The 26,665-nt window shown below is 38.3% G+C and overlaps 1 protein-coding gene across 1 annotated transcript in view; it reads right to left on the minus strand.

The window, feature by feature from the left end:
• Positions 1 to 26,665, minus strand: part of MYO3A (myosin IIIA) — a 261,495-nt gene that overhangs the window by 2,637 nt on the left and 232,193 nt on the right. Inside the window, exons 32-34 of the mRNA XM_011963820.1 lie at positions 15,073 to 15,179; positions 7,097 to 7,137; positions 5,291 to 5,434 (exon numbers count right to left, since the gene is read on the minus strand). Of these exons, the coding sequence (XP_011819210.1) occupies positions 5,291 to 5,434; positions 7,097 to 7,137; positions 15,073 to 15,179 (292 nt within the window). The remainder of the gene's footprint in view (positions 1 to 5,290; positions 5,435 to 7,096; positions 7,138 to 15,072; positions 15,180 to 26,665) is intronic.

Consider the following 26,665-nt stretch of genomic DNA (forward strand, 5'->3'; position numbering starts at 1 on the left):
GCCTGGATACTTAAAAAAGTATTTTTATGTTTTTGTAAAGACAGGATCCCACTAATGTTACCCAGGCTGGTCTTGAACTTCTGGGCTCAAGTGATCCTCCTGTCTTAGCCTTCCAAAGTGCTGGGATGACAAGCATGACCCACAGTACCAGGCCAGGAATTTTAAGTACACAGACAATATTTAAGGTCATGAGAGTGCATGTTGATAAAGCAAAGGACTGGGACACTCCATTATTGAGAGATCAGTGAAATGAGAAAAGTCAGCAGGAAGAATGAGAAATAGCAGCCAGTAAGGCAAGAGGCAAACCAAGAGAAGTGCTGTCCTGAAGGCCAATGAATGAAGGACTTAAAGAAAAAATGAGTAACATAGGTGTAAAATCACCGAGCATGGCAAAACGGAGGTCACTGTTGACCTTGTCAGAGGCAATTTCAGTGTTGTGCTGGGAGAGGAAACCTGAGTGAAGCGGCTCAAAAGAATAGGAAGAAAGAATGTGCAGGAGGTAGTATCATTACTCTTTCATGTTTTATTTATTTACTATACTGAAGAGCAGAAAAAGTGGGTGGTTGTAAAAGGGGGATTGGGTCAAGGGTGTATTTTATGATGGATCTGAATGCATCATGTTCACTAATTGCCAGAAATGATTTGGTACAGAGAACAAACATTCAAGGTGCAGAAGACAGAGGGGACAATTGCAGGACAATGCCCTTGAGTCAGTGATAGGACTTGAATTCAGTGCACAAAGGGAAGGTTTCACTTTAGCTAGGAGGGTGGAAAGGTCATCCATAATATCCTGAGGGAAATAGATGGGTAAGTGGTAGGATAGATTCAGCATGTGTCTGTTATCTGCTACTGTTATAAGATAAGGTTGTCAGCAGAGAGCTAGGAAGTTTGGAGGGTTTGAGGAGACAGGAGGAAGTTTGAAAGAGTGGACCAGGAAAGTGGCATAAAGGATTTTTAGGGAAATGTAATATTGCAAAGTAACTAAGGGCCTGCCTAAGGTGTGGTCATAATTTTAAGTGGGATTAAATTGTTCTGATTTTACTCAGCATTGGAGTTTACCAGTTGAATATAATTGAAGGAGAGAGGGCAAGGCCATTGGAAGTATATGCAAATGAATGAAAATAATGATGAAAGGAGAGGTCTAGAACGTGGCCTGCAGATGGAATATGCTTTTATTCTGGTCCATTCTGAATAGGGAATTAAAAGGCAAAGAAAAAGAAAAAGACCTTTGGCAAGGTCTTTCAGGACAGCCTGAGCCCAGTGGATACTTGACAGGGAAGGTAGTAGCATCGTGATGGGTATTGAAGGAGCAGATCATCCTCTTTTGAGTTACTGACTTGAATTATCATACCTATTCAGCTTATTTCTGTTGTAAGAATATTAAATGTCAACTATCTGCCAGGTATATCACACATATTATTTCTAATTCTAAGGACAACTCTGCAAGGCCTTAGATTCTTGTTATTCTCAAGTTGCAGATGAGAAAACAGACTGATCCTAGTTGCTATGGCTAGTCAGAAATGGAGTGCAGATTCAAACCCGCGTCTATAGGTCTCAAATCTTATGCTTTCCTCCTTGTATCCTTTTGCCTCTTTTTTTGTTCATGCTTCTTTCACAATTCTCCTGTTTCTTAAATGAGGCACTTGTGTTTCATCTTATTTTCCCCTTTTCATCCTCCATTGATCTTTTTGCCATAATTAAAACCTGCTTATGCCCTAAACAACCCACATCTCTCACCACTGCCCAACAGAGACCCCACTAGGTCCCATCTTCAGAGGAGACAAGCAGATGTCAGCCTCTTGTTGTCCTCTTTTTCTCTAGTGTCATTCTCTAATCACCGATTGCCTGCCATCAGCTTTCATTCATTTAGTCCATGAGAACAATGAACTATCAACAACAACCACAAAAAATCAAGAAAACAATCTCACTTACAGTAGCTACAAAAAATACTTAGGAATAAATTTAACCAAGGAGGTAAAAGACCTATACACTGAAAAGTATAAAACACTGATGAATGAAACTGCAGATGACACAAATAAGTGGAAAGATATTCCCTGTTCATAGATCAGAATAATTAATATTGGTAAAATGCTCATACTACCCAAAACAATCTACAGATTCAATGGAATCTCTATCAAAATTCCAAGGACAGTCTTCACAAATATAGGAAAATCAATCCTAAAATTTATATAGAACCACAGAAGACCCCAAATAGTCAAAGCTATCTTGAGCAAAAAGAAGAAATCTGGGAGACATCACACTACCTGATTTCAAACTGTATTAAAAAGCTATAGTAAGTAAAACAGCATGGTACTGGCATAAGAACAGATGCATAGACCAATGGAACAGAATAGAGAGCCCAGAAATAAATCCAACATTTACAGTCATTTGATTTTCAACAAAGATGCCAGAAACACACAATGGGGAAAGGACAGTCTCTTCAATAAATGGTGTTGGAAAAACTGCATGTCCACATGCAGATGAATGAAATTAGATTGTTATCTCACTTACAAAAAGCAATCTCACACACAAAAATCAATTCCAAATGGATTAAAGACTTAAACATAAGACATGAAACTGCAAAACTACTAGAAGAAAATATAGGGGCTAGCTCATGTGATGCTGCCTAAAAAGAGAAAAGAAAAGAAACAAATTATAAGGGAAAAGCTCCATGACATTCATCTGGGCAATGATTGTGATCTCAAAAGCACTAGCAACAAAAGCAAAAAATAGACAAATGGGATTATATCAAACTAAAAAGCTTCTGCACAGCAGAGGAAATATTCAACAGAATGAAGAAACAATCATTTAAATGTGAGAAAATATTTGCAAACTATATATCTAAAAAGTGGTTAATATCCAAAATATAGAAGGAACTGATACAACTTAGAAAAAAAAACCCAAACAGAAAACAACCCGCAAATAACCCAATTAAATAATGGGCAAAAGACCCAAATAAACATTTCTGAAAAGAAGACTGAGAAATGGTCAACACGTATATGAAAAAATGCTCAATATCACTAATCATAGGGGAAATGCAAATTACAAACACAATGAGATATCATCTCATACCTGTTAGGATGGTTACTATAAAAAAGATGAAAGGTTACAAGTGTCGGCAAAGGTGGGGAGAAAAGGGAAACTCTTGCACATCATTGGTGGGAATGTCGATTAGTACAGCCATTATGGAAAAGAGTACGGCAGTTCCTCAAAAAATTAAAAACAGGCTGGGCGTGGTGGCTCACACCTGTAATCTCAGCACTTTGGGAGGCCAAGGTGGGCAGATCACCCGAGATCAGGAGTTTGAGACCAGCCTGGCCAACATGACGAAACCCCATCTCTACTAAAAATACAAAAATTAGATGGCTGTGGTGGCAGGCACCTGCAATCCTAGGTACTTGGGAGGCTGAGGCAGGAGAATCACTTGAACCTGGGAGGTGGAGGTTGCAGTGAGCTGAGATCATGCCATTGAACTTCAGCCTGGGTGACAGAGCGAGACTGTGCTCTAACATCTTCTGACATGTAGTTTAGTCTCAAATTTCTCCAGTTGTTTCAATAGCAGTATTCTGCTGTTTGGTTTTTGTTTTCTATTTTAAATTCAGAATACTGTCAAGGCTGTTTTGTCTCTGTAATCTTCCTTAGTTTAGAAAAAAAACCTTATCTGAGTTCAGTTTTGTTATATCAGTATACTTTTCCTCTAGCATCAAGCTCTTAGATGTAAGGATCACATCTTACGCACTATTCTATCCACCCCTTCTTCAAATGCCCAGCATGATCTTTTGCATAGGATGGAAATACCGAGTAATGGTTAAGGCCGTCAACTCTAAACGTAGAAGGCCCTGTGTTCAAATTCTGGCTCCATGAACTTATCATCTAGGTGACTCTTTGCAGTCACTAAACTTTGTAGACTTAGCCTCCTCATCTATAAAATGGGGCAATAAAAGTAACTGCCTTATGCGGTTGCTGTGAGGATTAAATGAGACAATAGCATAGTGCCTAGCACAAAGAAGCAGTCAACAATGCTAGCTGCTAGCATTTATTCCAGTGGATACTAAATACACACCCATAGACATCACTTAGTCTACATCAGGAGTATTTCAGGGATAGAATGCTTTCATAGCAGACGTGCGTCTGCTAGTGGGGGGAAGCAGAAGGATACATTGGAGAAGCGGCAGAGTGAGCTTTTAAAATGGGAAGCAGGTAAGTCAGTGAAAAGCAAATGGGCATGGAGTGCACATCTGGGATTTTAGTTCACTAACTCAATGTGTGACCTTGAGCAAATCACTTAATCTTTCTGGCATTTGGTGTTCTTCTGTACAGAGCTCTGCGGTTAAACTAGAACATCTCTAAGCTCCAACATGTTACAGTTCTGGATCCCAAGATGGAAGAGCACATCTTTTGGAGGCAAAGGGCAAATATCATAGTTCAGGTGGAAATTCTTTTGTAGATATGGAAATGAAGCTTAAAGAGGTCAGCCAACATGAGCAGGGTCATTCAACAACTAAGCAGCAGGATCAGGAACCAAACCTAAGACCATGTGACTCTAAAACTTCTTTTCTTAACCACCATGTCACGCCGTAAAATGGGTGAGGGTTCTGAGGACCCTAGGCTCACAGGATATTCATTTAAAATTCTGGATGAACAGCTTTTTGTTTTCCGTCATTACTCCCATTTTTCATATGCCATGTTTGTTTTATTATGTACCGTAATCTCAAAACTCCACACATATTTTGGGAAGAAGGAGAAAAAAATTCCCCAAGTATGAAATAAGCTACAAAATAATTTACTTAATGTCAGAAAGTTGGTGGCAAGGTGAGAATTCAAGCCAAAATATGCATTTTTCTATGAATTTTTCTCTCAAATGTTTTTGGGTCTGACATCATTGATTCTGAGAAATTAACAAGCATAATTAAGAAACCAATGAGTAATTAAAATTACATTGGTTGAGCTTGAATATAGATTTTGGATATGATATATTGCTTACAATTAGATGACCATATAATAATTTATCATCCAAAGTGAAGTACTTTTATTAAATAACAGGAGTTTTTGTTAATAATTACATCAAGAAAACAGGTATAAACTCAGTTTTTGCTAGGAAAACTGAGGTGTCTGATTACCCTACCATAACACTGTACATGACGTTACTTTTAAACACCATATCACTCAAAAGATGCAATATTCGGTAAGAGTGCTTTGTCATTCATCTACATATAAAGTGAAATATCTTAAGAAATGAAATTGTGAGTATAAAACTGCAAATGCTGTACTTTGAAGTTTAGCTTTTTACCTTTCATTAGCCTTAATACATTGATTCTGGAGTTCTTGCTGTGGTCTTCGTTCTCTGAAACTAGGGCTATGTTCCTTTGGTCCAGAACGACTGGGCAAAAATTCCTTATAATAGAAATCTTCCAAATCTAATAATTTTCCCTGACTGTAAATGAACACATAAACACACCATTGCATCAATCTAATTTTCTACTCACTTAAACTTATAGGATACTTGTTTTTTTCTTTTATTTACTATAATTTAGGAGTAACATACACATGTCAGTAGAAATGCAAGGTCTTGAAACGTGGGAAAAACAGTATATCCCATAAGTAAAAAGAAAAACTTTCATATCTTACCTTGAATAGAACATTAGCTGTGGGAGCACATTTTCCTGGTTCTATTGCACTGAACTTGGCACCAAACTAGTGGTTACTACAATAGCCAGTGATTGCAGTGTTTCGGTTTGGTCAGTCTAGATCAGCGGTCACTACTGTCCTTTAGGCCATTATCAGAAAAGCTCACCTTTGTGTACTAACACTCAGCATTTTCAAATTTTATCAGCCCTCAGTACACTGATACACATATGATCTTAACTTACCTCCTTTATGAGTAACATTCTGTCCTCTCTCTATTCTTTGTTCTTTAGTGGATTAATTTCTGTGCCAGATTTTAACACCCACACGTGACACACACATAAGGGTGCATCCTCGCCCATGTTAATTCTTGGTTCTACTCAGGGCACAGTCTGGTTCCTACGGTGCTCAGTATCTGTAGTCTGATGGGACTTCCTAAGAGGTAAACAAGTAGGACTGGAAAACCTCCAGGTGCTACAGTGCTTCCAGGAAAACACACTTTTCAAGTTACAGATACTAATGTAAAAAGGACTTTCAGGATGTCACTGATTCAGAAATGAAGAACTGTGTTCACTCACGCTGAATAGAAACGCTCGTTTGTTTTTGGCACTCACTGTCTGGAAATTGGTTGACGTGAACATTGATTAAAACAGTGATATAGTATTAAAAGAGTAAAATATCAGTGGGAAATATAAGAAAAGGAGAATAATGTGAATTTAAGTGTGCTATACTTGCAGGTAACATGAACCTTATCTTCTTAACAAATCCATAAAAATTACAAGCAGCAAGATTTAGCATGTGTAGAAGGAGAAAAAGCAAAAAGGAGTTTGGGGAAAGAAAATTCATGAATACAGGCATGTTCAAATTGCCCAAGCATAAACCATTCCATGGAACAAGAAAAGCAAATTATTGGGAGGGTACAAGTCATTTAAAACATATTTAAGTTCTTAGTGCTATGCTGGCTCAACAGATTTCCAATAGGCAGCATCTTATAAATTATATATAAATCACATATTTGTAACGTAAATGTATTGAGTGCACATTACTTTCCAAATCTATTCATATAAAATAGGTGAATTTTTTTTTTTTTTTTTTTAGATGGAGTCTCCCTCAGTCGTCCGGGCTGGAGTGCAGTGGTGCCATCTTGGCTCACTGCAAACTCCGCCTCCCGGGTTCACGCCATTCTCCTGCCTCAGCCTCTGGAGTAGCTGGGACTACCGGTGCCCGCCACTACGTCTGGCAATTTTTTTTTTTTTTTTGTATTTTTAGTAGAGACGGGTTTCACTGTGTTGGCCAGGATGGTCTTGATCTCCTGACCTCGTGATCCACCCGTCTCGACCTCCCAAAGTGCTGGAATTACAGGTGTGAGCCACCTCGCCCGGCCTAAAATAGGTGATTTTAAATTATAATTTGGACACATGGATTTTTGTTTGAATAAGATGACTGACTGAAATCGAGAAATAATAATTACCTGTCTTTCCTTGGTCTTCGTTTGTCTTCTTGGATTGACTTCTAAAGGAAAGAAGAATTCAAAAGACCTATATAATATTATGATCTTAATATAATTGATATATTACTATCATCTTAATATGTAAATACATTTACTTTTAAAAGATTAAGTTAGAAATAAGCAAGTAGATACAATATTTTAAAAATTTAAAGAAATATAATTACTCAAGTTTTATTAATTATAAATTCCTGGTTATTTTTTACCACACCTAAACTGAAATGAATCTTTGCATTCCATATGAAAAATGTATTTCCCACACAGTGATCAATATAGACAAGGTTACATAAGATCTATTTACTACGAACGGGAGCAACTGTAAAATTTCTGGGAAGCCCATTTCTCTACTACAAATGCAGTTGCGATGGAAGCACGTTAATTAAGCTGCTTTGAATGTCTTGCTTCTTTGTCTGCAGGTAAAACAGACGGGTGAATATGGAGGGCAAGTGCAACAGTCCGCAAAAAGAATGGAATTGTGACTTCATAAACCTGAAGGAGCCCATTTATAACATAAACGTAGCAGCACAGATGATATATGCTTTCATTTGTACAATGTTTTCATAGTTGAGAACTTTATGTATCAAGGTCAGAACAAATTAAGAGATGCAAGTGTGGAAATAATTAGATATATTTTAACTGATACTTCAATTTGAACATTAACAAAATGGTCCTTTGTATATAAGTTTCACGTTATATACAAACCAGTACTATCTTTTGCACTGTAGCATTACTAATGCTTTTTTATGTGTGTGCTACTTCAATATATTTGAGCTCATATATTTACATGTTGCCACAGCATATTTGTCTTTTAGGCTGAGAAAGCAGACACCATACTCACCTTGAACAAACTGAAGATATTATAATTGTGGAAACCCTATAGCAGGTATCAAGTTGGCTGGTACCACAAAAGTGTTGTATAACAAAAATGGCAATTAATAATGGTTTATAAATACTGAGGGTTTCCTCCAGTATTTTTAGAGACATAGTAAGCCATGTTTTTTTTCAGGATTTATCATTTGTTGTACTCTAAAATAGTAGATGAGTGGAACAGTTCATGGTTTCTTCTATTCTTATTGGTTGGCATTTTAACAGGTGGATGAGGTAGAAGTGAGTGCTTCCTTGCATCAAGTCTGGGAGGAGACCATTCAGGAAATAATGTAAGGGCAGGATATCAATTACATTCCTGTTCTCCTGTTTCCTATCACTTCACATTCTTGATCCAATGCCCTAGGCTAAGAGGTGCTTACAAATAATTACATTGCCCACATAGGAACAGAGGCCACTAGCAGTTCAGTTAATGATCTCTGGGACTGGGGTGGTGTTTGTTGTGGTGGTGGTGGTTGTTTTAACATGACTTCAGTAGTAGTTTCCTACAGAGGTCCTGCCTCCTTCATCCATTCCCTGAAAAAAAGCCCCTTTGTTCTAAGTAACAATTGTCTATAGTTCAAAGTTATGTTTAAGTGATGGCAGTACGCTGAATGACAGGGATGCTCTTTATACAACCAAGAACCAAATAATGTTCTGCCCTTGAATTCTCAGTCTGGTGAGGATCCTATTTATACTAGATCAGCACTTCCCTCTGAGATATCGTGTATATAAGTTGGTTCTCAGTTACAGGAATTCCTGTAACTGAGGAATTCCTGTATTGTCCAGACTTCTTTCACTCTTGCCTGTGTTAGAATATTCTTTTTTTTTTTTTGAGACAGGATCTCGCTCTGTGACCCAGGCTGGAGTGCAGCAGTGCAACCTTGGCTCACTGCAACTTCTGCCTCCTGGGCTTAAGTGATCCTCCCACCTTAGCCATCCTTGTAGCTGGGACTATAGTCATGACCCATCACGCCCGGGTAATTTTTGTATTTTTTGTGGTGACAGGGTTTCGCTATGTTCCCTAGGCTGGTCTCAAACTCCTAAGCTCAAGTGATCCACCCACCTCGGCCTCTGCAAGTGCTGGGATTACAGGCGTGAGCCACTACATGTGACCTTGTGTTAGAATATTCTCATGAAATGTGATTCAATAATATATTTTTCCAAAAATTATTTAAGATGGCTCATAACAGAATCGTTATACAATCAAAGTAATAAAGTAGAAATTGTAAATGAGAAACAAAGGAGGCAAAGGAAGTAGGTGCGTTAAGATGGAGGCTTACATTTGTCTCTTAGTTTTCCTAACAGCTGGGGCTAAAAGGGGAGCATGATGCATTAACCCGTACCCTTTGTCATGAAAAGGGAAGCATACCACTCCTCAAAGGTGAGGATTTTATAAGAAATTTATTACACGGACTTTATAGCGGGGACTTTTTTGCTAAGATGTACAATATTTTCTATTATAGTTTTGAAATTACAAATTAAAAACTTGAAATTTGAAATGAAAATACAGAAGCAAATGTCCCATGGCAGTTTCTTATAGAACCAGTGTAGAGAAAAGAAAGAAACAGGAGACAAACATGACTCCCGTAGATTTTCTGGCTTGGGTGTTTCCTGAGGAGGCCTTTAAAAGAGCAGTGTCTTAGCTCTGAAGACTTTGAAGAACCTATTCCTTAATCAGGCACATTGCACTCCCCCTCCAGCCCCACCCGACATAAAGAAATACGTTTTATGACAAAAACGTTAAAATTCATATCCATAATATCATGGTGAGCACAATCTTACTTTCCTTTTGGTAATACACTACCAATTTCTTTATTAAGATGGATGAAGAAGGAGCTAAAATGTTGAAGTCAGGAAGGAAAAGACTTTGGAGTCGCCAAACTAGCTACTGCTGTAGTTCAGGGAAAGTACTGGAAAGAATAATAAAATTGGAAGGGATCTCTGATAAGATTGTGTTCGATTACTCGTTTTTTTGAGGAATCTTGGCCCTGAGTCATTTTTGCTGATGCTGCACAGCTTTGAGTGTTAGCCCAGGCAGTGCAACAGCCCATGCACACTCCACTAATGCTCTCCACCACAGGCACGCTTCTGCGGCTTGGCTCACTCTTATTTTGGACACAGCAGCAGCATTTCCTGGACGTAAGAGATAAAGAGCATCAAGTCATAGGAAAGAGGCAATACTGATGTTAAGGCTGCCAGAATCACCATTGTAAGAAGTGACATCCAAGGAGAAAAAAAACCCAAAAAACTACAAAAATAGCCAAACAACTGAAAGCAGAGATGTTTGTGTTGGGCAAATGTAAAGGAAATAATTTTCTACAACTCAACAGCCCCTGAGAGTACTGTACTACAGGGGTCTATTATTTAACAGTCTTCTAGTTACGATGTTAGCTGCACAGTGTTCTCAGGACAATGGCTGTAACAGTGAGCAAAGGCCTCCATAGAGCTTCTAGTTTAGAGAGGGAAGTTACACAGGAGATAAGTAGATACATAAATATTTATAAATGCAATTAAGAGGCCTGGGTGTGGTGGCTCACGCCTGTAATTCCAGCACTTTGGGAGGCCTAGGCGGGCAGATCGCCTGAGGTCAGGAGGTCGAGACCAGCCTGGCCAACATGGTGAAATCCCGGCTTTACTAAAAATACAAAAAATTTAGGGGGGCAAGGCAGTGGGTGCCTGTAATCCCAGCTACTTGGGAGGCTAAGGCAGGAGAATCACTTGAACCTGGGAGGTGGAGGTTGCAGTGAGCTGAGATTGGGCCACTGCATTCCAGCCTGGGCAACAAAGTGAGACAACAACAACAAAAAAACGCAAAATTCACTGGAGAAAAATGAAGCAGGCCAGTGATAGATAGAGAGATTGGGTGCTGACTTACCCACGGCAGTCAGGGATCCTCTCTGGGAAATATAGATCCAAATGAAACCAAACCAATAGCCCCATAGACTGTTCTTTTTGATAAACATAGAAACTAACCCTTCTGGTCTTAAAGCTTGAAACTTTTATTTGTTTCATCTGAGTTCCTTCCTCAGGAAATAACCTTTAGGCGCCTCAAAAAAAGAACTGAAACTCACCACAACACTGCACTCATTCACCATGATTGTTTCCTTGCCCCTCCCCAGTTCTCGTTTTCTTAAACGTAGTTACATTTCCTCTCTGCTATATAAATCCCTGGCGTTAGTCAGTAAGGGAGATGGATTTGAGACTGAGCTCACGGCTCTTGGGCTGCAGCACCTGATTAAGGCCTTCTTCTTTGGCAATCCTCGGTTCAGTGATTGGCTTTCTGTGCGGCGTGCAGCCAGACCTCAGCCAAACCCCTGGTGTTTCAGTAACATGAATCAAGTACAAACATTTTGAATAGTGCTACAATAAAAGTTCACAATAATGTATTGCATATTTCAAAATAAAACAGTGGAATTGGGATGTTCCTAACACAAAGAAATAAATGCTTGAGATGATGGATACTCCAGTTACCCTGATTTGATCATTACACATTGTATGCTTGTATTGAAATACCACATGTATTCCATAAACATGTACAACTAGTATGTATCCATAAAAATGAAAAATAAAACATTAAAAAAGTAAAAAAACATTTTCATTCATTGAAGTGACCCTGGGTCATTAAGAAAGTGTTTAAAATAGACAGTATATTTTAGAAAGACTTTCATGAAAACCATTTAAAGTTACAGAAAGTATTTGGTGGTTAAAGGGAGTGGGACCTCATTACAGCCACACTTTTCAATATGTGTAATGTCTCAAATCCTGGGAAGGGCCCAGGATTTGGATAAATAGGAACACATGGTATCTTTTCACTTATAATAATATACTCCTTTTCTGTTTTATTTTTCATTGAAGCCATAGATTTCAAAGTCAGAGTTATAAAAAAGGATCCTATTCTCTAATAACTTAGGATGTATGGAAATATAGTCACTTAAAAATAACAGTGCGATGACAAAGTAAGCTTCTTGGGGATGGAACTCATTTATGAGGCTCAGAATCTGCTCCACAGTTCTCACTGGTTGTTAGTAATAAATGTTTCACTTCTGTTAAGGTCTTTTACAATTTCTCATACTGGGAACAGTATCTGCTGTTGAAGCCATCACAATCACTTGCCACTTCAGTTGCACTTAATAAAGACCATTGAGTATCATTTACTACATAAACTCAGGGTTAATAGGGAATGTTTGGTAATTTCTAATCTTGTTTCTGCTGTTCTATTTAACTGCATAAACAAATGTCAGAGTATTTGCTGCTTTTTAAATTATTTGAGCAGCACAGAAAAAAATCAATTTCATTTCTTAATTGGCTTCCTATAAAGTGACTGTTAAAGGCAGGTATCTGGAATTTTAGATTTTTCTCAATTTACTCCTATTTGCTTTTCATTCTTTTATTTCATTGCTCTCATTTGTACAACACATATTTATTGCATGCCTGCTATGTGTCAGGTTGAATGCAATAGGCAAACTCCTTGACCTCGTGGAAGCCACACCAATCCCTCTTTAGCATGATAAACTGTCATAAAAGGGAAGTATGGGCTTCTTAGGGAGGATATAGGAAGAGCTCTCTTGGGATTTGGGAGTGACAAGAAGGTTTCCTGAAGAAAAAGACATCTAGGCAGAGGGTGTTTTGATCGTGAAAGATGAGAAGAGAAAGAGGATGTGTGTTTTAGGCTGAGAAAAGGGCATGTCCAAGGACAAATGTTCGTGGACAATTTGAAGAGGAGAGTGCAGGTTACTGGGGAGGAAGGGCTGAAGTGGAGAGTTCGGAGGGGTGAATGAATGAATATCAAGCACAGAGGCTGGACAGGGTGAGCAGGGCCCAGATTTTGACAGGCCTTCATATCTTAGGACAGTGGGAAGTAACAGAAAAGTTCCATCAATGGGAGGATAGTATAATTGGATATTAATTTTAGAAATACAACTCTGGCTACAGCGTGGAAAATATATTAATTAGAAGGGGAAAAACAAGAGACCAACGGACCAGTAAGAGGAGTGACTCAGAAATACTGACAAGACATGCTGGCCTGGAAGAGGGTATTAGCACAGAGCATGGAGAGAAATAGAAACTCAAGATATTTGCATTTAGATTTTTGAATATGGAAGATGAGAACAAGGGAGAAGTCAAGGTAATAGTCAGATTACTGGCTTGTAAAATTAGTTGACTATTCATAAAAGACCACATATTGTGTGATTCTATTTATAGGAAATGTCCAGAATAGGTAAATCTACAGAAACAGAAAACTAGATTGGTGATCGCCTAGGGCTTGGGGCAGGGGGGTGGGAGTGGGAAGTGACTTCTAATGGGGCTCTTTTTAAGGTGATGAAAATGTTATAAAATTGATTGTGATTAAATTATTGTACTAAAAACCATTTAATGTATATTAAGGTGGGTGAATTATATGGCATGAGATTTATATCTCAACAAAGCTATAAGTGTGTGCACCCATGTATGGATGTGTATGTGTGTATATATCTCTATATATGTATACATGGATGCCTGTACGTAACCATGTAGAATATGCAAAACAAACATTAGGTAGTTTGATATTTGAGGCTGGAGCTATAGAGAGATCTAAGCCAGTGATAGAGATTCGGAAATCAGCAGTCACTGAGGTCATAGTAGCTAATGAGATTGTCTAAAGGAAATGAAAGGGGAAGAGAATGGGTTTCCACAGGCAACCCTCTGTGGAAACTAAAAATAAATCACTAGAGAGAAGGGAAAGAACTAGAGAAGAGTGGCTAACTTGGAGGTCAAATGTGAGCTTCATTTTCTGCCTGCGAGGTGGGAGACTTATTTCCAACTGATTCTCTGGGTTTTGACACATCCTCTGGGTTCTCCAGGGCATAGGGGAGTGCTGCTTTCTCACTGTGGCAGTGGGGAGGGGAAGAGTGAATAAATATTGCAAATGGAGGGACCAGCCAGTGGGTGGGAAGGCCTCAGGAGCATGAGAGAATGCAGCTCACCAGAAGAGTTTCAAGTAGTTCACTGTGGCTCAAGGACAAGAAGAGGGCAAGAAAAGAGGCTGAAGAGCAGTCACGGGTCCCAGGAAGAAGGCCTTGGAAGGAATTAGGACCTCATCCTGAAGGAGTTGGTGAGCCATTAAAGGAAAAATTAAGGGAGGAGCATGCTCAGAGGTATGGTTTAGAGACATTTTCAGGTGCAGGCTGGAGAGGATGCAGTTAGACAGTTATGTGGCACCTGAAATACTCCAGAGTGGGATATGATGATAGTCTGAAATATGGAAATTGCTGTGAGGTTAGGGGGGGAAATGAGTTGGAATAAGCTTTTGCAGGTAGAAGTCACATTTTAGAGCTACTGATGGATCACAGGTATGAGAGAGAGGACAAAAGTCAGAATGACTCCCAGGTTCTTGGTTTAGGAGACCATATGGATGACAGTGGCATTCATGGAGAACAGGAACATGAGAAGAAGGTCAGGCTATCAGGGGCGATGCCAATGAGTCAGGCTATCAGGGCGATGCTCATGCTGTTAGTGAGCAGGAGCTGTGGGGTCAGAAGACCTCAATAAAATGAATGGCCTGGCAGCTAAGGCATGCTTATCTGTGTCTTGGAATCCTGATCTGAGAGATATGGATAATACATTCAGGGCTATTTCCAGGATTAGCTATCACAGTGGATGTGAACAAGCCTTATTCTAGGCCTGGAATTTGAAAGATGCTTAATAAATGCCTGTTTCTCCCCTTCTTTCGTTTTCTTCTAGTTTCACCATAACCCACCCATTTACACCAGGGCCCCTCTCTAGAGAGCTCCTGCTATGATGGGTTTCTCCTCCTGAGTTGATATTTTCATATCAGTTCATATTAATGGACTAGCAGAGAAAGTTTCAAGGAGGACGGTAGGTACTACTATGGGAGAGGATTGAATGTGAGGAAGAAGGGCTGGAGGAGATCAAAGTGCCCAGATCCCCAGCCAGGGAGGGGACTGAAGAGGAGACCAAGGCCTCTCTTTCCTGCCAGGCCTTCCTTTGTGCCTGGCCTCATCTAGCCACAGTTTTCACACTGGCCATTAGTAGACGTGATGGCTCCCATCTGATAGTAAGAGTGAGCCACTTACATGTAGTAGATAATAGTATGTGGAGTCTTCAGGGTTATTTAATGTTTTGGGTTTCCGGGGTCGTCTTGGGGGTCTCAATATTTTTGGCTCCTCTCCTTTAGAGATACCTATAAGAAAGGTGATCATAAACAAGTATTCAATTACAAAGACTATAATCAAGTGATGTTTTCCTTTTGGGATAAATAAGAAATTATATACCTATGACTGAGGCTAAGGCTGGAGAAAAAGGAAATACTTTTGCTGCACAACCAACCCTTATCCTACTCACCATGTGCTTTCCTCTAGTTGTCTGGTGGTCTAGGACTTTGAGAGCCAAGGGGAAGAAAACAAGAGGAAGAAAAAGAAAAACAATGCAGCCGGGTGCAGTGGCTCACGCCTGTATCCCAGTACTTGGGAGGCCGAGGCGGGCAGATCACTTGAGGTCAGGAGTTCAAGACCAACCCGGCCAACATGATGAAACCCCATCTCTACTAAAAATACAAAAAAATTAGTCGGGCTTGGTGGCAGGCACCTGTAATCCCAGCTACTTGGGAGGCTGAGGCAGGAGAATCGCTTGAACCTGGGAGGCAGAGGTTGCAATGAGCTGAGACTGCACCACTGCACTCCAGCCTGGGTGACAAGAACAAAATTCTGTCAAAAAAAAAAAAAAGAGAGAGAGAGAAAGACGAAAGAAAGAAAGAGAAAGAAGAAAGAAAAGAAAAAGAAAGGAAGGAAGGAAGGAAGAAAAAGAATAGTTTGGTCATGTGGAATTGAGTAGAGCAGTTCAGAGGATGGATGACGTCAGGGGTCAAAGCTGCCAGAAAAACAATTTAGAAAGCAATGTTATGCTCACAGAACCTCTTCTGTCCCTTCTCTCCCTCGTGTGTCAGCCTCGCGTGGTGACCCATCTACCTAAGCACTGCGTGATCTGCATTTTTAAGGACCGCCTCATATGTTATGGCTCCAAATGAAGAGACTGCTCATTTGCAGAGCTGACTCTTTCTCAAAAGCCTAATCTGTTCTTTTTCCAAAATTTAGAACCTCAAACCTGTAGCATTTTTAGATTTGACATTAAAAGAGTGACCAAGAAAGAATAAATTTTGTCATCTTTTCCTACTCTTTCTGTTAATATAGCCAAGATCTCAAACCTGGAACAACACTGTCAGGGCTTCTGGTGATCTGTACACTTGGATGTTCATGTTCATTACAAGTGGCTTTTTATTTACAGAGCTAATAGACCTCACTAAATATTTCTATTTTTTTCATGATTCTTGACAACTCCATCCACAGACTCTGTTTGTGCAAGAATGTCTGCTCGACAGATAGATCAGGATAGAAGTGTGAGTTGGGTATGGTACTGATTGGAAAGCTTCATTCAATACACCTGAGCATATATTTCTAGGTAGGACTTTAAAAGCAGTAATAGCTCATTCTTGCATACAGTAAAGGGGGCAGTGATGATTCCTAATCCCCAGATGTTGAAATACACAGAGAAACAGAGCTGTCCCAAACTATACTAATCAAATAGAAGAATATTTATATTTATTATATGTAAACAACTGTGACTGGCAAGTACAAATCAGCTTCAACCAATGGTGAAAGACTCATAGATGTCTAACTTTCTAGTTCCCTGACCAGCCTGCTAGGTGAAGATACTGATCACAGCAGCATTCATATTCTGACATTATCCAGCTCATTCATTCCAAAAGGTATGGGAAATTTCTGGGTGACAAAGGGGATCAGCTAATCGGGGGTACTTCATAGAGGTGTAGTGCATGGAACAATGCTCTTCATTGAAACCTCAGCAATCACACATTGCTGTCCTTTTATGAATAAAACAAAAAGAGATATTTGTCAATGAGACCATGTTATTACAGATTAGTAATAGACAAAGCATTTGTCCGACCCATCCCTAGAGGTTCATCTCCCATTCTGTCTCTCCCTTCCTCAAGGAATAGACGGAGGAGATGGAGGGAGTCCAGATATCTGAGTCATTTCTGGATCCATCTTAGACTGTCACAGGCACGAGGAAAGATGGTAAGGAATTCTTGCCACCACCATAAATAGTGGTCTTTTATTTTTTCCTTCTCATTATCCTCTCTCCCAGTGCTGATTATTAAATAGATTCTATTGGCTCTTGCAAAGTTTTATCATTTCAAAATGCATTTGTCATATCCATTTATATTACTCATTTGAATCTGAATGACAAGATACATAAAAATATGGTATAAATTATTAGATATTCTTAATATTTTTAGAAACATGAATGTGGTGTGTGACTAAAATTTACCTTGGCTTTAATATTATTTAAAATCTGAATTGAAATATCAGAACATTACTATCATAATACAAATTAATTAAAATGAAGATGGCCAAGAAGCTGAATAATTGCCAAGAGAGTGAAAACAAAAAAAACGTTCTGGGAATAAAGGCATTATTGATCTTGTGTTCATTTTATCATCAAATGTTCCCCCATTCAATCTGATTTCTCTATTGAAAATGCTTTCTATTAGGTTGTTGCAAAGGGAATTGCGGTTTTTGCCATTAAAAGTAATGGCAAATTCAAAGTAATGGCAAAAACCACAATTCTCTTTGCAACAACCTAATAGATGGTGAAGGGTCCTTTTCACCAACAAATCCAAAGGTCCTTTATCTGTCCCTGTTGTCTCTGACCCTTCTTCATTAAGCATTATTAAACACCCCTCGTCTTCATGACTCGGGATAAAGTTTCTGAAGACAGATGCCTTATCTTATTTTTCTTTGTATTCCCAGTACTTATAAAAAATACTTGACAAGTGCTTAATATAAGTTTGCTAAATGACTAAGTGATCTTCCCCTTGCCTCGTGGATTGAATCATCCTTTCCTCAGGTCCTGGCAATTACCGGTGTTCCTAATGCACACCTCAGGTCTGGCCCTCCCATCCCACAGGAGCTCTTGCCCTAATTTCTTACTCCTTACTGAATACTTCTCTCTCAGACTCAAATGAACCTGCAGTCATCATTCTTCTCCATCTAAGATTCTATACACTACAACCTCAATGGCAGCATTATTCCTGCTTCCCAGGTTGAAAACACGGATATCACCTTTGCCGTGTGTCTCTTCTTCATCTCCTACAGACAAGCAATCATTAATTTCTGTACATTGTTGTGACACATCCTTTGAAATATCTAATATTCATCCACCACTTAGTTTCATTTGCCATTGCAATCCCTCTGGATGAAACGACTCATTTAATAACTGTGGTAGAGTCTTAATATGGTTTCTGTGCTTTATCTCACAAATGAAAACCATATTTTCCTTTCTTTTTCTTTTTTCTTTTTTTTTGAGATGGAGTCTTGCTCTGTCTCCCAGGCTGGAGTGCAATGGCGCAATCTTGGCTTACTGCAACCTCTGCCCCCCTGGTTCAAGCGATTGTCCTGCCTCAGCCTCCCGAGGAGCTGGGATTACAGGTGCTTGCCACCGCGCCCAGCTAATTTTTGTATTTTTAATAGGGATAGGGTTTCGGCACTGGTCTCGAACTCCTGACCTCAGATGATCTGCTCGCCTCGGCCTCCCAAAGTGTTGGGATTACAGGCGTGAGCCACCACACCTGGCCCAGATTTTCATTTCTTAAATACCACTTTAATTGTGAAATTTCAAGTTTCAAAAGTTTATGATGATGCCTCTTTTTCCCTTCTTCAAGTTTAAACTTCTGACTCCAGGTTATTTACAATCTTAGCAATTTCAATTTTATCTCCCATTTCCCCCCAAATGAACTTTCTCCTCTTGTCAGTCCAGTTATCTCACTGAAACCCTGATAGACAATGTTTATAGTTGTAACTTTGCTTTTTCTCACCTTCTCATAGAAAAGCTTTTCATAGACTTACTGAAATCTTAAGCTTGTTCAATGTCCACCTTCAATCCTATCTCTTTAATGAAGTTTTCACTGACTCCCCAGTGATCTCTCATTGAGCATAAATGGTACTTGCTAGACGCACAAGCCATTTTAAATCTGTTACAGGCTGAACTGTGTCACCTCAAAATTTACATGTTGAAATCTTAACCTCCAATACCTCAAAATGTGACTGTGTTTGGAGATAGGGTCTTTAGCAAGGTAAATAAGTTAAAATGATGTCATTAAAGTGGGTCCCAATCTATGTGACTGCTGTCCTTAAAAGAACAGGAGATTAAGACAGACACACACAAATAGAAGACCATGAGAAGATGACCATCTAAAGGCAAGGGAAAAGGCCTCAGAGGAAAACAACCTTCTTGACACCTTGATCTTGAACTTCTAGCCTCCAGAACTGTGGGAAAGTAAGTTTCTGCTGTTTAAGTCACTCAGTCTATGGTACTTTGTTATGGCAGCCCTGGAAAACTAACATAGAACCTAATCCCATATCTCTTGCCGCTTACTATTTTTTGCTGTGATTTTTTTTTTTTTTTAATAGTGGAACCAGAAGTCTCTAGATGGTGGGGATCATGACTTAGGTTTTGATGTCCTTGTGTCATTTCATTGGTGATCTACATGTGGTAGTGTTTGGAGATGCAAAGATTGTGATTTCATTTCAGCTTAGAGATGTAGTGCTAAGTGAATAGTAAATATTAATATACTTCTGTGAACTGGATCACCATTCTCATCACATATAAAAATAAATTTCTGATGCTTTAAAGATTAATATAAATAAAAGAAATAATAAAGCTCTTGGAAGAAAATCAGGGATAATCATGAGCAATCTAGGGGCATGAATGTTTTAATCAAAATTCAGAAATCATAAAAATGTAGGCATATTTGCCTATTAAGTATAGGCAAAAACTTTTATTTGGCAACAAGGTCAAAAGACACATGACAGACTTGGAAGGCTATATTTGCAACACAGATATAAAGGGTTCATATTTTTAATATGCAAAGAGTGCTAACAAATGACTACCAAAAATATAGACCAACAGAAAAGTGAGCAAAAGATTTAAGTAGAAAATTCAAGATGCGCAAATCCAAAAAGCAAATAAGCATGGGAAGGCACCTGAATTTACTAGCAGATAAGAGAATATAAATTAAAATTAGATACGATTTTACTCCAGACACATTAGCAAAGATTAAAAAGAAGGATATCACTGATGGACAGGAGGTCAGGACAAGTGTATGCTCCCAAATTGTAGAAGGACATGTCAATTTCTAGAGCCTTTTAGGAAAGCCATCTATTAAAACCAAAAACATCTTGCAACTCAATAACTTCATCACTAGGGATTTATCCCAGTGTACAGGTACATTTTCAAAGATATTTACTGCAACATTTTTCATCGTAGCAAAAAATGGAAACAAAGAGAATATCTAACAATAGGAAAAAGGTTATATAATTATTGTGATTCACAAATACAGGATTATGCAGCCATTAAAAAGAATAAATTACAGCTATACTAGTTGATGTGCAGGGATTCCTGCAAAGGTATTGAGAAAAGCAAGTTGCTTAAGTGTTTATATTATGATCATACTATGATCCTACTTATATAAAACAATGATGAAAATCTCTGTTATGTACATATACCTACATGTATGCACATCTGCAAAAAATATGAAAAAATGTGTGTTCCCTTGGCTGGGGGTGAGTAATGTGGGTTGAGAAGGGGAACACAGGGGAGGAAACAGGAAAAAAAAAGAGAAAAAGAAAACAAAACACTACATTAAATAATAATCCTGTAATGGGCTGCGTGCAGTGGCTCACACCTGTAATCCCAGCACTCTGAGAGGCCAAGGCGGGTGGATTACCTGAGGTCAGGAGTTCGAGACCAGCCTGGCCAACATGGTGAAACTCCATCTCTACTAAAAATACAAAAATTACCAGGCATGGTGGCACACGCCTGTAATCCCAGGTACTAGGGAGGCTGAGGCAGGAGGATCACTTGAACCCAGGGGGCAGAGGTTGCAGTGAGCTGAGATTGTGCCACTGCACTCCAGTCTGGGCACCAGAGCAAGACTCCATCTCAAAAGCAAACAAACAACAACAAAAAAGAATCCCAGAATGTATGGTATGGTAGCATTGATGTAAAATTATAAATATGCATGTTGGTGTGTGTATATTATGGAGATTTAAAAATCAAAACGCATTGAATTTTCAGAATTTCTAAAAATCTAATCTGCTTTAGTGTTAGCTTCTTGACATTTTTTTCTTCACCAGGATAATCTAAAGCCAGAGGGCTGACTCGTCTTAAGGGGTGTCTCACTTAAGATATTGCAATGCAAGGTGGCCAGCCAGTAAATGAAAATTATGATGAATGTATTATATTCAACAGACTATGATTGCTCCGCTTAAATTCCTTCAGACTATTTTTTTAAAGAGCAAACTTCCATGAGCTTATCAGCATACAAATATTCCAGAGAGGCATACATTTATTTGGCCTCTGATGGATCTGTGAATTTTTGTTCGTTTGGGATAATATAAACACTCTCTACTAACGTCATCCTAACCCCTTAATTACAAAAGTGACATAAACATTTATAATCACAAATTATCAGCAGCATATCAATATGGGCACTAGCATAATAAGGTTTGTGGCTATTTTGTGGGTTGTGCATGGTAAATATCAGCTTGTAAAGGTTATTGCTGTATTAAATAGCCAGAAGGTAAGACACTTATTTATATTGCAGTTGTGGTAATAATGTCATTAAGTGTTTTGGTTTATCAGAAATGCACTTTTTTGGGATAATGAATCACTTAACATCTCCACTTTTTTGCATTCAGAAGAAAGAAGATAGATTTAAAACTCATTGCCAGGGAAAATTGATTTAGAAAATTAAATTTCAGCATCATTCTCATTTTAATGATAATTATACTGTTTTACTTAGGTATACATGCAGAGTATAATTTGCAGAAGCATCACATATCTAAATCAAATATTAGCAGAATAGAAATACACTTGTTACTGTAATTTTTTCTTTAATAAATCAATTTTTCAGTTTTTGTAAATTTCCATTTCCTCCTAAGAGTCTATGACCTTCAAGCAATAGAGTGACCTATGGGAAATCTTAGGAGAGGAATTTTCGTTGCTGCATGTTAAAGGCAGACTCACTCTAGTCATGGTTGCAACCTACCTTCTGGAAGCTGCCGTTTCCACCAGTCACCTCATCTGCCCTTGGCCAGGCTGGCTGTTTTGGCAATGGTTCTAGACTGAAAGAGAGCTGCACACAGTTCTGAGCTTGTGGACAGGACAGTTCTAAAGGAATCCTCTCTGCCTTGCACTGCCTCCCTCCTTTAGCACCTATGGACATGTTCAATTCTCTCTCTCTCTCTCTTTTTATTAAGAGATGGGGTATTGTTATGTTACCCAGGCTGGTCTCAAAATCCTGGGCTCTAACCCTCTCACCTCAGCCTCCTGAGTAGCTGGGATTACAGGCCTGAGTCATTGTACCCTTAATTCTCATGTTTGTCCTGGATTTGACCTCTTGCGTCTACTCTGGGATAGCTCTGTTCTCTTGAGTTTACTCGAGGTGAAAAGTTAAGGGTAGGTGCTTGTCCTGCTCTGAGTGCCCTTAGAACTTAGGGGATACGTTACTGTTTAGGGGATCTGACTCGCAGTCTTCTCTGACCTTCTCAAGAGGCAACTGCCAGCTCCCAGCCCCATTTTGAACTGCACAACTACTCCTGTGGCTCTTCCTTTCCTGCCAACTGAATGCCGATGCCCTAGGGCCAGCTTCCACCTCTACCTATCCTATAGGTCATGGGCTTATAGCTACTGGCCCCTCTCTGATTTGGGTACTTTGAACTAATACCCAGATCCTTGAAAGCAAAACTTAGTTTGCTAACAATACTGGTAGGTTCAGGTAAGGTGCTGCCCCAGCCTGCCCCGTATGTCTCTCCTAGTAGTGGCAGGAGAAGCAGGAGTATATAGCAGCCTGTATGGGGGGCGAGACCCACAGATACACCCTCTGGACTGTCTCTTGTCTCTTGCACATTATCGCTACATCTCGGTGGTCTACTTCTGTCATTTTCCTTGGGCTGTCATCCAGCATGGATTACAGTCCTCAGAAGCCAGTTTGTTTTGTTCTAGTCCAAAGAGTTAGATTACACACACATGCCCGGTCATCTCGCTTATACGTGAGCAGTCATCAAGACGGGGCAACACAACAGAAGCACATGCAAATGCACATGGTGATCCAGCGGTGCCTTGAGAGTGAGGACTTTGTTGGGGAGAGTGAGCTGTTATGTGGAACACTGTGAGCATGTCTGACTGCCCACCAACTATGGATACAGCCAAACAACCCAAATACATGTTTATTTGCTTGGAGAATAAGGAAAACTCAGAGGTGGCATCTAATTACATTTTGGCTATTTTTCAAAATGATGTGGGTATTCATTTATTTAAAATGTTTAGGTATATAGCCTGAGGTGAAAACAGAATAATTTTTCCCAGAAGCCAAACTTTAAAAAATTATTTATTGACTGTTCATAGTTATTTTCTTAGATTGGCCTTTTAAAAACACAGAATTGAAGAACATTCTCTGACTTTAAACACACAACATTGGCTTTTTTCTTTCCCTCTGCTCATACTTTATAACACACAGATAAAAGGGTTTTTGGTTCCTATCAAGATGAGCTGAAACATACCAGTATTTTAAAAAAAAGCACTCATTCTTTATTAGAGCACATCTAATCACAAGCTGGCTGGAGGAGTATCAAACAAGCTTTCAGTGGCTTGAGACAGCATGGCAACAAAGGTGACAGATCTGGAGATGACACTTTAGTCTTACCACATGTGACTGTGGAAGTTTTCTACCAGGTTGCAGTAACATTATTCAGATTCTTAATTTTATATAGAAGTGAAGTTAGCGAGGGATGGAGAGTATCCACTCTACTGGAGGTGACCATCTTGTTCTCACTAACTAGACACTCAACTCTTCTAGAACCCTGGACTTAGGGGCTCTTGTTGTTAATGAACCACCTCACGTATGTGAAGATTAAGCTGACTTATTTACAGTATTACAATTTCAATTCTGCAATATTTTATTCAGTGGTTAGATTAGCTAGCAGTTTGCCAAGGCTATTCTTTGAAAAATGAATTTAAAGGGCTGTTAATATTCCATATGTGAATAGTGTCATTACTTATTAATCATTCTCCTATTGTTCAATTCTTTTTCTTACCATATACACAATTTTTTTTCGGCTCTGATTATTTACTTAGGCTATGTTCTCACAAGTGAGTTTACTGGGTCAATGATATAAACTAAATCAGTGGAGTTTTTTTTTTTTTGACATATTGCCAAATCACTTTTCAAAATGTTGACGCTGCCAACTTACCGTATGCTTGAGAATAATTACATTAGCACTTTGTCATTACTGTTAAAATATTTTTTCATACTTGTAATTTTGATAAGTAAAGAATAGTAACTTGTTTTACTTTTTTTTTTTTTTTACTCCTAGAGTGGTCACATATATGCTTATTTTCCATCTGCATTTCTTCTTTTGCAAATAAATTGATGGCTTGTGCCATTTTTCCATTGAGAGTGCTACTTTTTCTGAATAATTTATAAAGAGCTCTTTCTACATTAAACAGTTTAACTCTTTTTACATTTGTTCCAAATATTCTGTCTTTAGCTCTTTAACTTTTAATGATGCTTTGGAATCTCTAGAAGGTTTTAACATTCATGTAATCCAAATCTATCACAGTTTTTCTTTGTAATTCCTTTTATTACTTCTTATGCTTTGTCCTTTTCTAAGCAGAGATTGTGAAATGCTCAAGTCATAGCATCCAGCTTCATTTGGTTTGTTTATTTCTTTCATTTAAATGATCATGCGTCTGGAAAATATCTGGGCATTCAGCAGAAGAATATTTTATTTCCTCATCCCAAATCAGAGACATTTTAAGGATTATTCATCCATTTCTTTTTTGTTCATATGTGTCTTTTTGTAAATGACAGGTTTTTATAAATACTCAGGCCAATTTTAGGACTATTCTGTTTCATTCATCTGTGATTGATTTTTGTAAAGCAGACATATGATTTTAATTATTATAGCATTATTCATTTTACTATTTAATAAGTAAGTCCTCATTTATAGTTATTCTTTTTGTCTCTGAAATTTACAAATGATCCTTAGGGATATTTTCTTAAGTTGCAAAGAAAATCTGATAGAGATTTTTAATGCAATTTTTTTAAACCTAGAAAGTAATTTTAGAACAGTCATGTTTACAGTATCTTATCTTTCAATTCAGAAACACAATGTATCATTCCATTATGCATCTTTTCTTTTTTGTCTCTTTGTGGTTTGGTTGCTGGCTTTATTTCAAGGTATTGATTTTTTTTTGCTATTATTTCCAATGGGCTCTTTTTCTATTAGAAATTTTTATAGGAAAGAATATCTATCTATATAACTATACATCCTTACTGAATTCTATTGCTAGCATCAATCACTGCATTTTTAATGTTGTCTGGTAATATTCCTACAATCCCCTTTTGATAGTTATGCTTTTTGAAAAAGCTTCTCTTTGTTGTCTTATTGCATTAACTAGAAATTTCTCAATAACATAAAAATGTGGTGTTACTAGTATATTTAGCTTCATCCTCCTTTTTAATGAAACTGCTTCCAGTGTTTTATAGTTAATTATGAGGTAGATGATTGAATTAAGAAATGTATTCTTCATATTGTTAAAGAATATCCTTCTGCTTTTAGTTTAGTAAGAGTTTTACATTTCATCAGTACTGAGTGTTGGATTTTACTGAAAACTGTTTCAACATTTATCAAGATAGTTTTTTTAATCTATTGATATGTTATATTAATATATATGATGTGGACAGTCTTTTAATGTACTGTTGCATTCCATTAGCTAGTATTAAATACTATACTTAAGAGTTTTACCTCTAAATTAATAATTGAGACCAGGTGTGGTGGCTCACACTTGTAATCCCAGCACTTTGGGAGGCTGAGGCAGGCAGATCACCTGAGGTCAGGAGTTTGAGAACAGCCTGGCCAACATATTGAAACCCCATCTCTACTAAAAATACAAAAAAGTAGCTGGGTGTGGTGCCAGACATTTGTAGTCCCAGCTACTCGGGAGGCTGAGGCATGAGAATTGCTTGAACCCAGGAGGCAGAGGTGGCAGTGAGCCGAGGTTGTGCCACTGCACTTCAACCCGAGTGACAGAGTGAGACTCTGCCTCAAATTTAATTAATTAATTAATTATTGAGATTGAACAGTAGCTTTTAAAAATGTTATTGTTAGACTTTTGTTCTAGGATAGATGAATATCATAAAATAGGTAACTTTGTATATATATGTATTTTTTTTCTCAAACGAATCACATACAGTGAGATTTATCTGTTCCATGAATGTTTGAATGTGTTTGCATAAAACACTATGAGTTCTTGGAATCTTTGTTGGCGGTAATTCTTTGAACAGCCACATCATCATACAGTAAGTCCTCACTTGACAATGTCGATGGATTCTTAGAAACTGCAACTTTAAGCGAAATAACCAATTTTACCATAGACTGATATAAACAAGAGTTAACTTCTTATGGTATATTTCTGGTCACAAAAACATTACCAAGCTTCTCAACGGAGACCAACACTGAAATAAATGTGAACTATGCATACATTTAAGAAAAATTAGGTCAAGTGCAGTGGCTCACACCTGTAATCCCA

This window comes from Colobus angolensis, unplaced genomic scaffold (genome assembly GCF_000951035.1).
Source record: "Colobus angolensis palliatus isolate OR3802 unplaced genomic scaffold, Cang.pa_1.0 Scaffold63, whole genome shotgun sequence".
Classification (NCBI taxonomy): Eukaryota; Metazoa; Chordata; class Mammalia; order Primates; family Cercopithecidae; genus Colobus; species Colobus angolensis.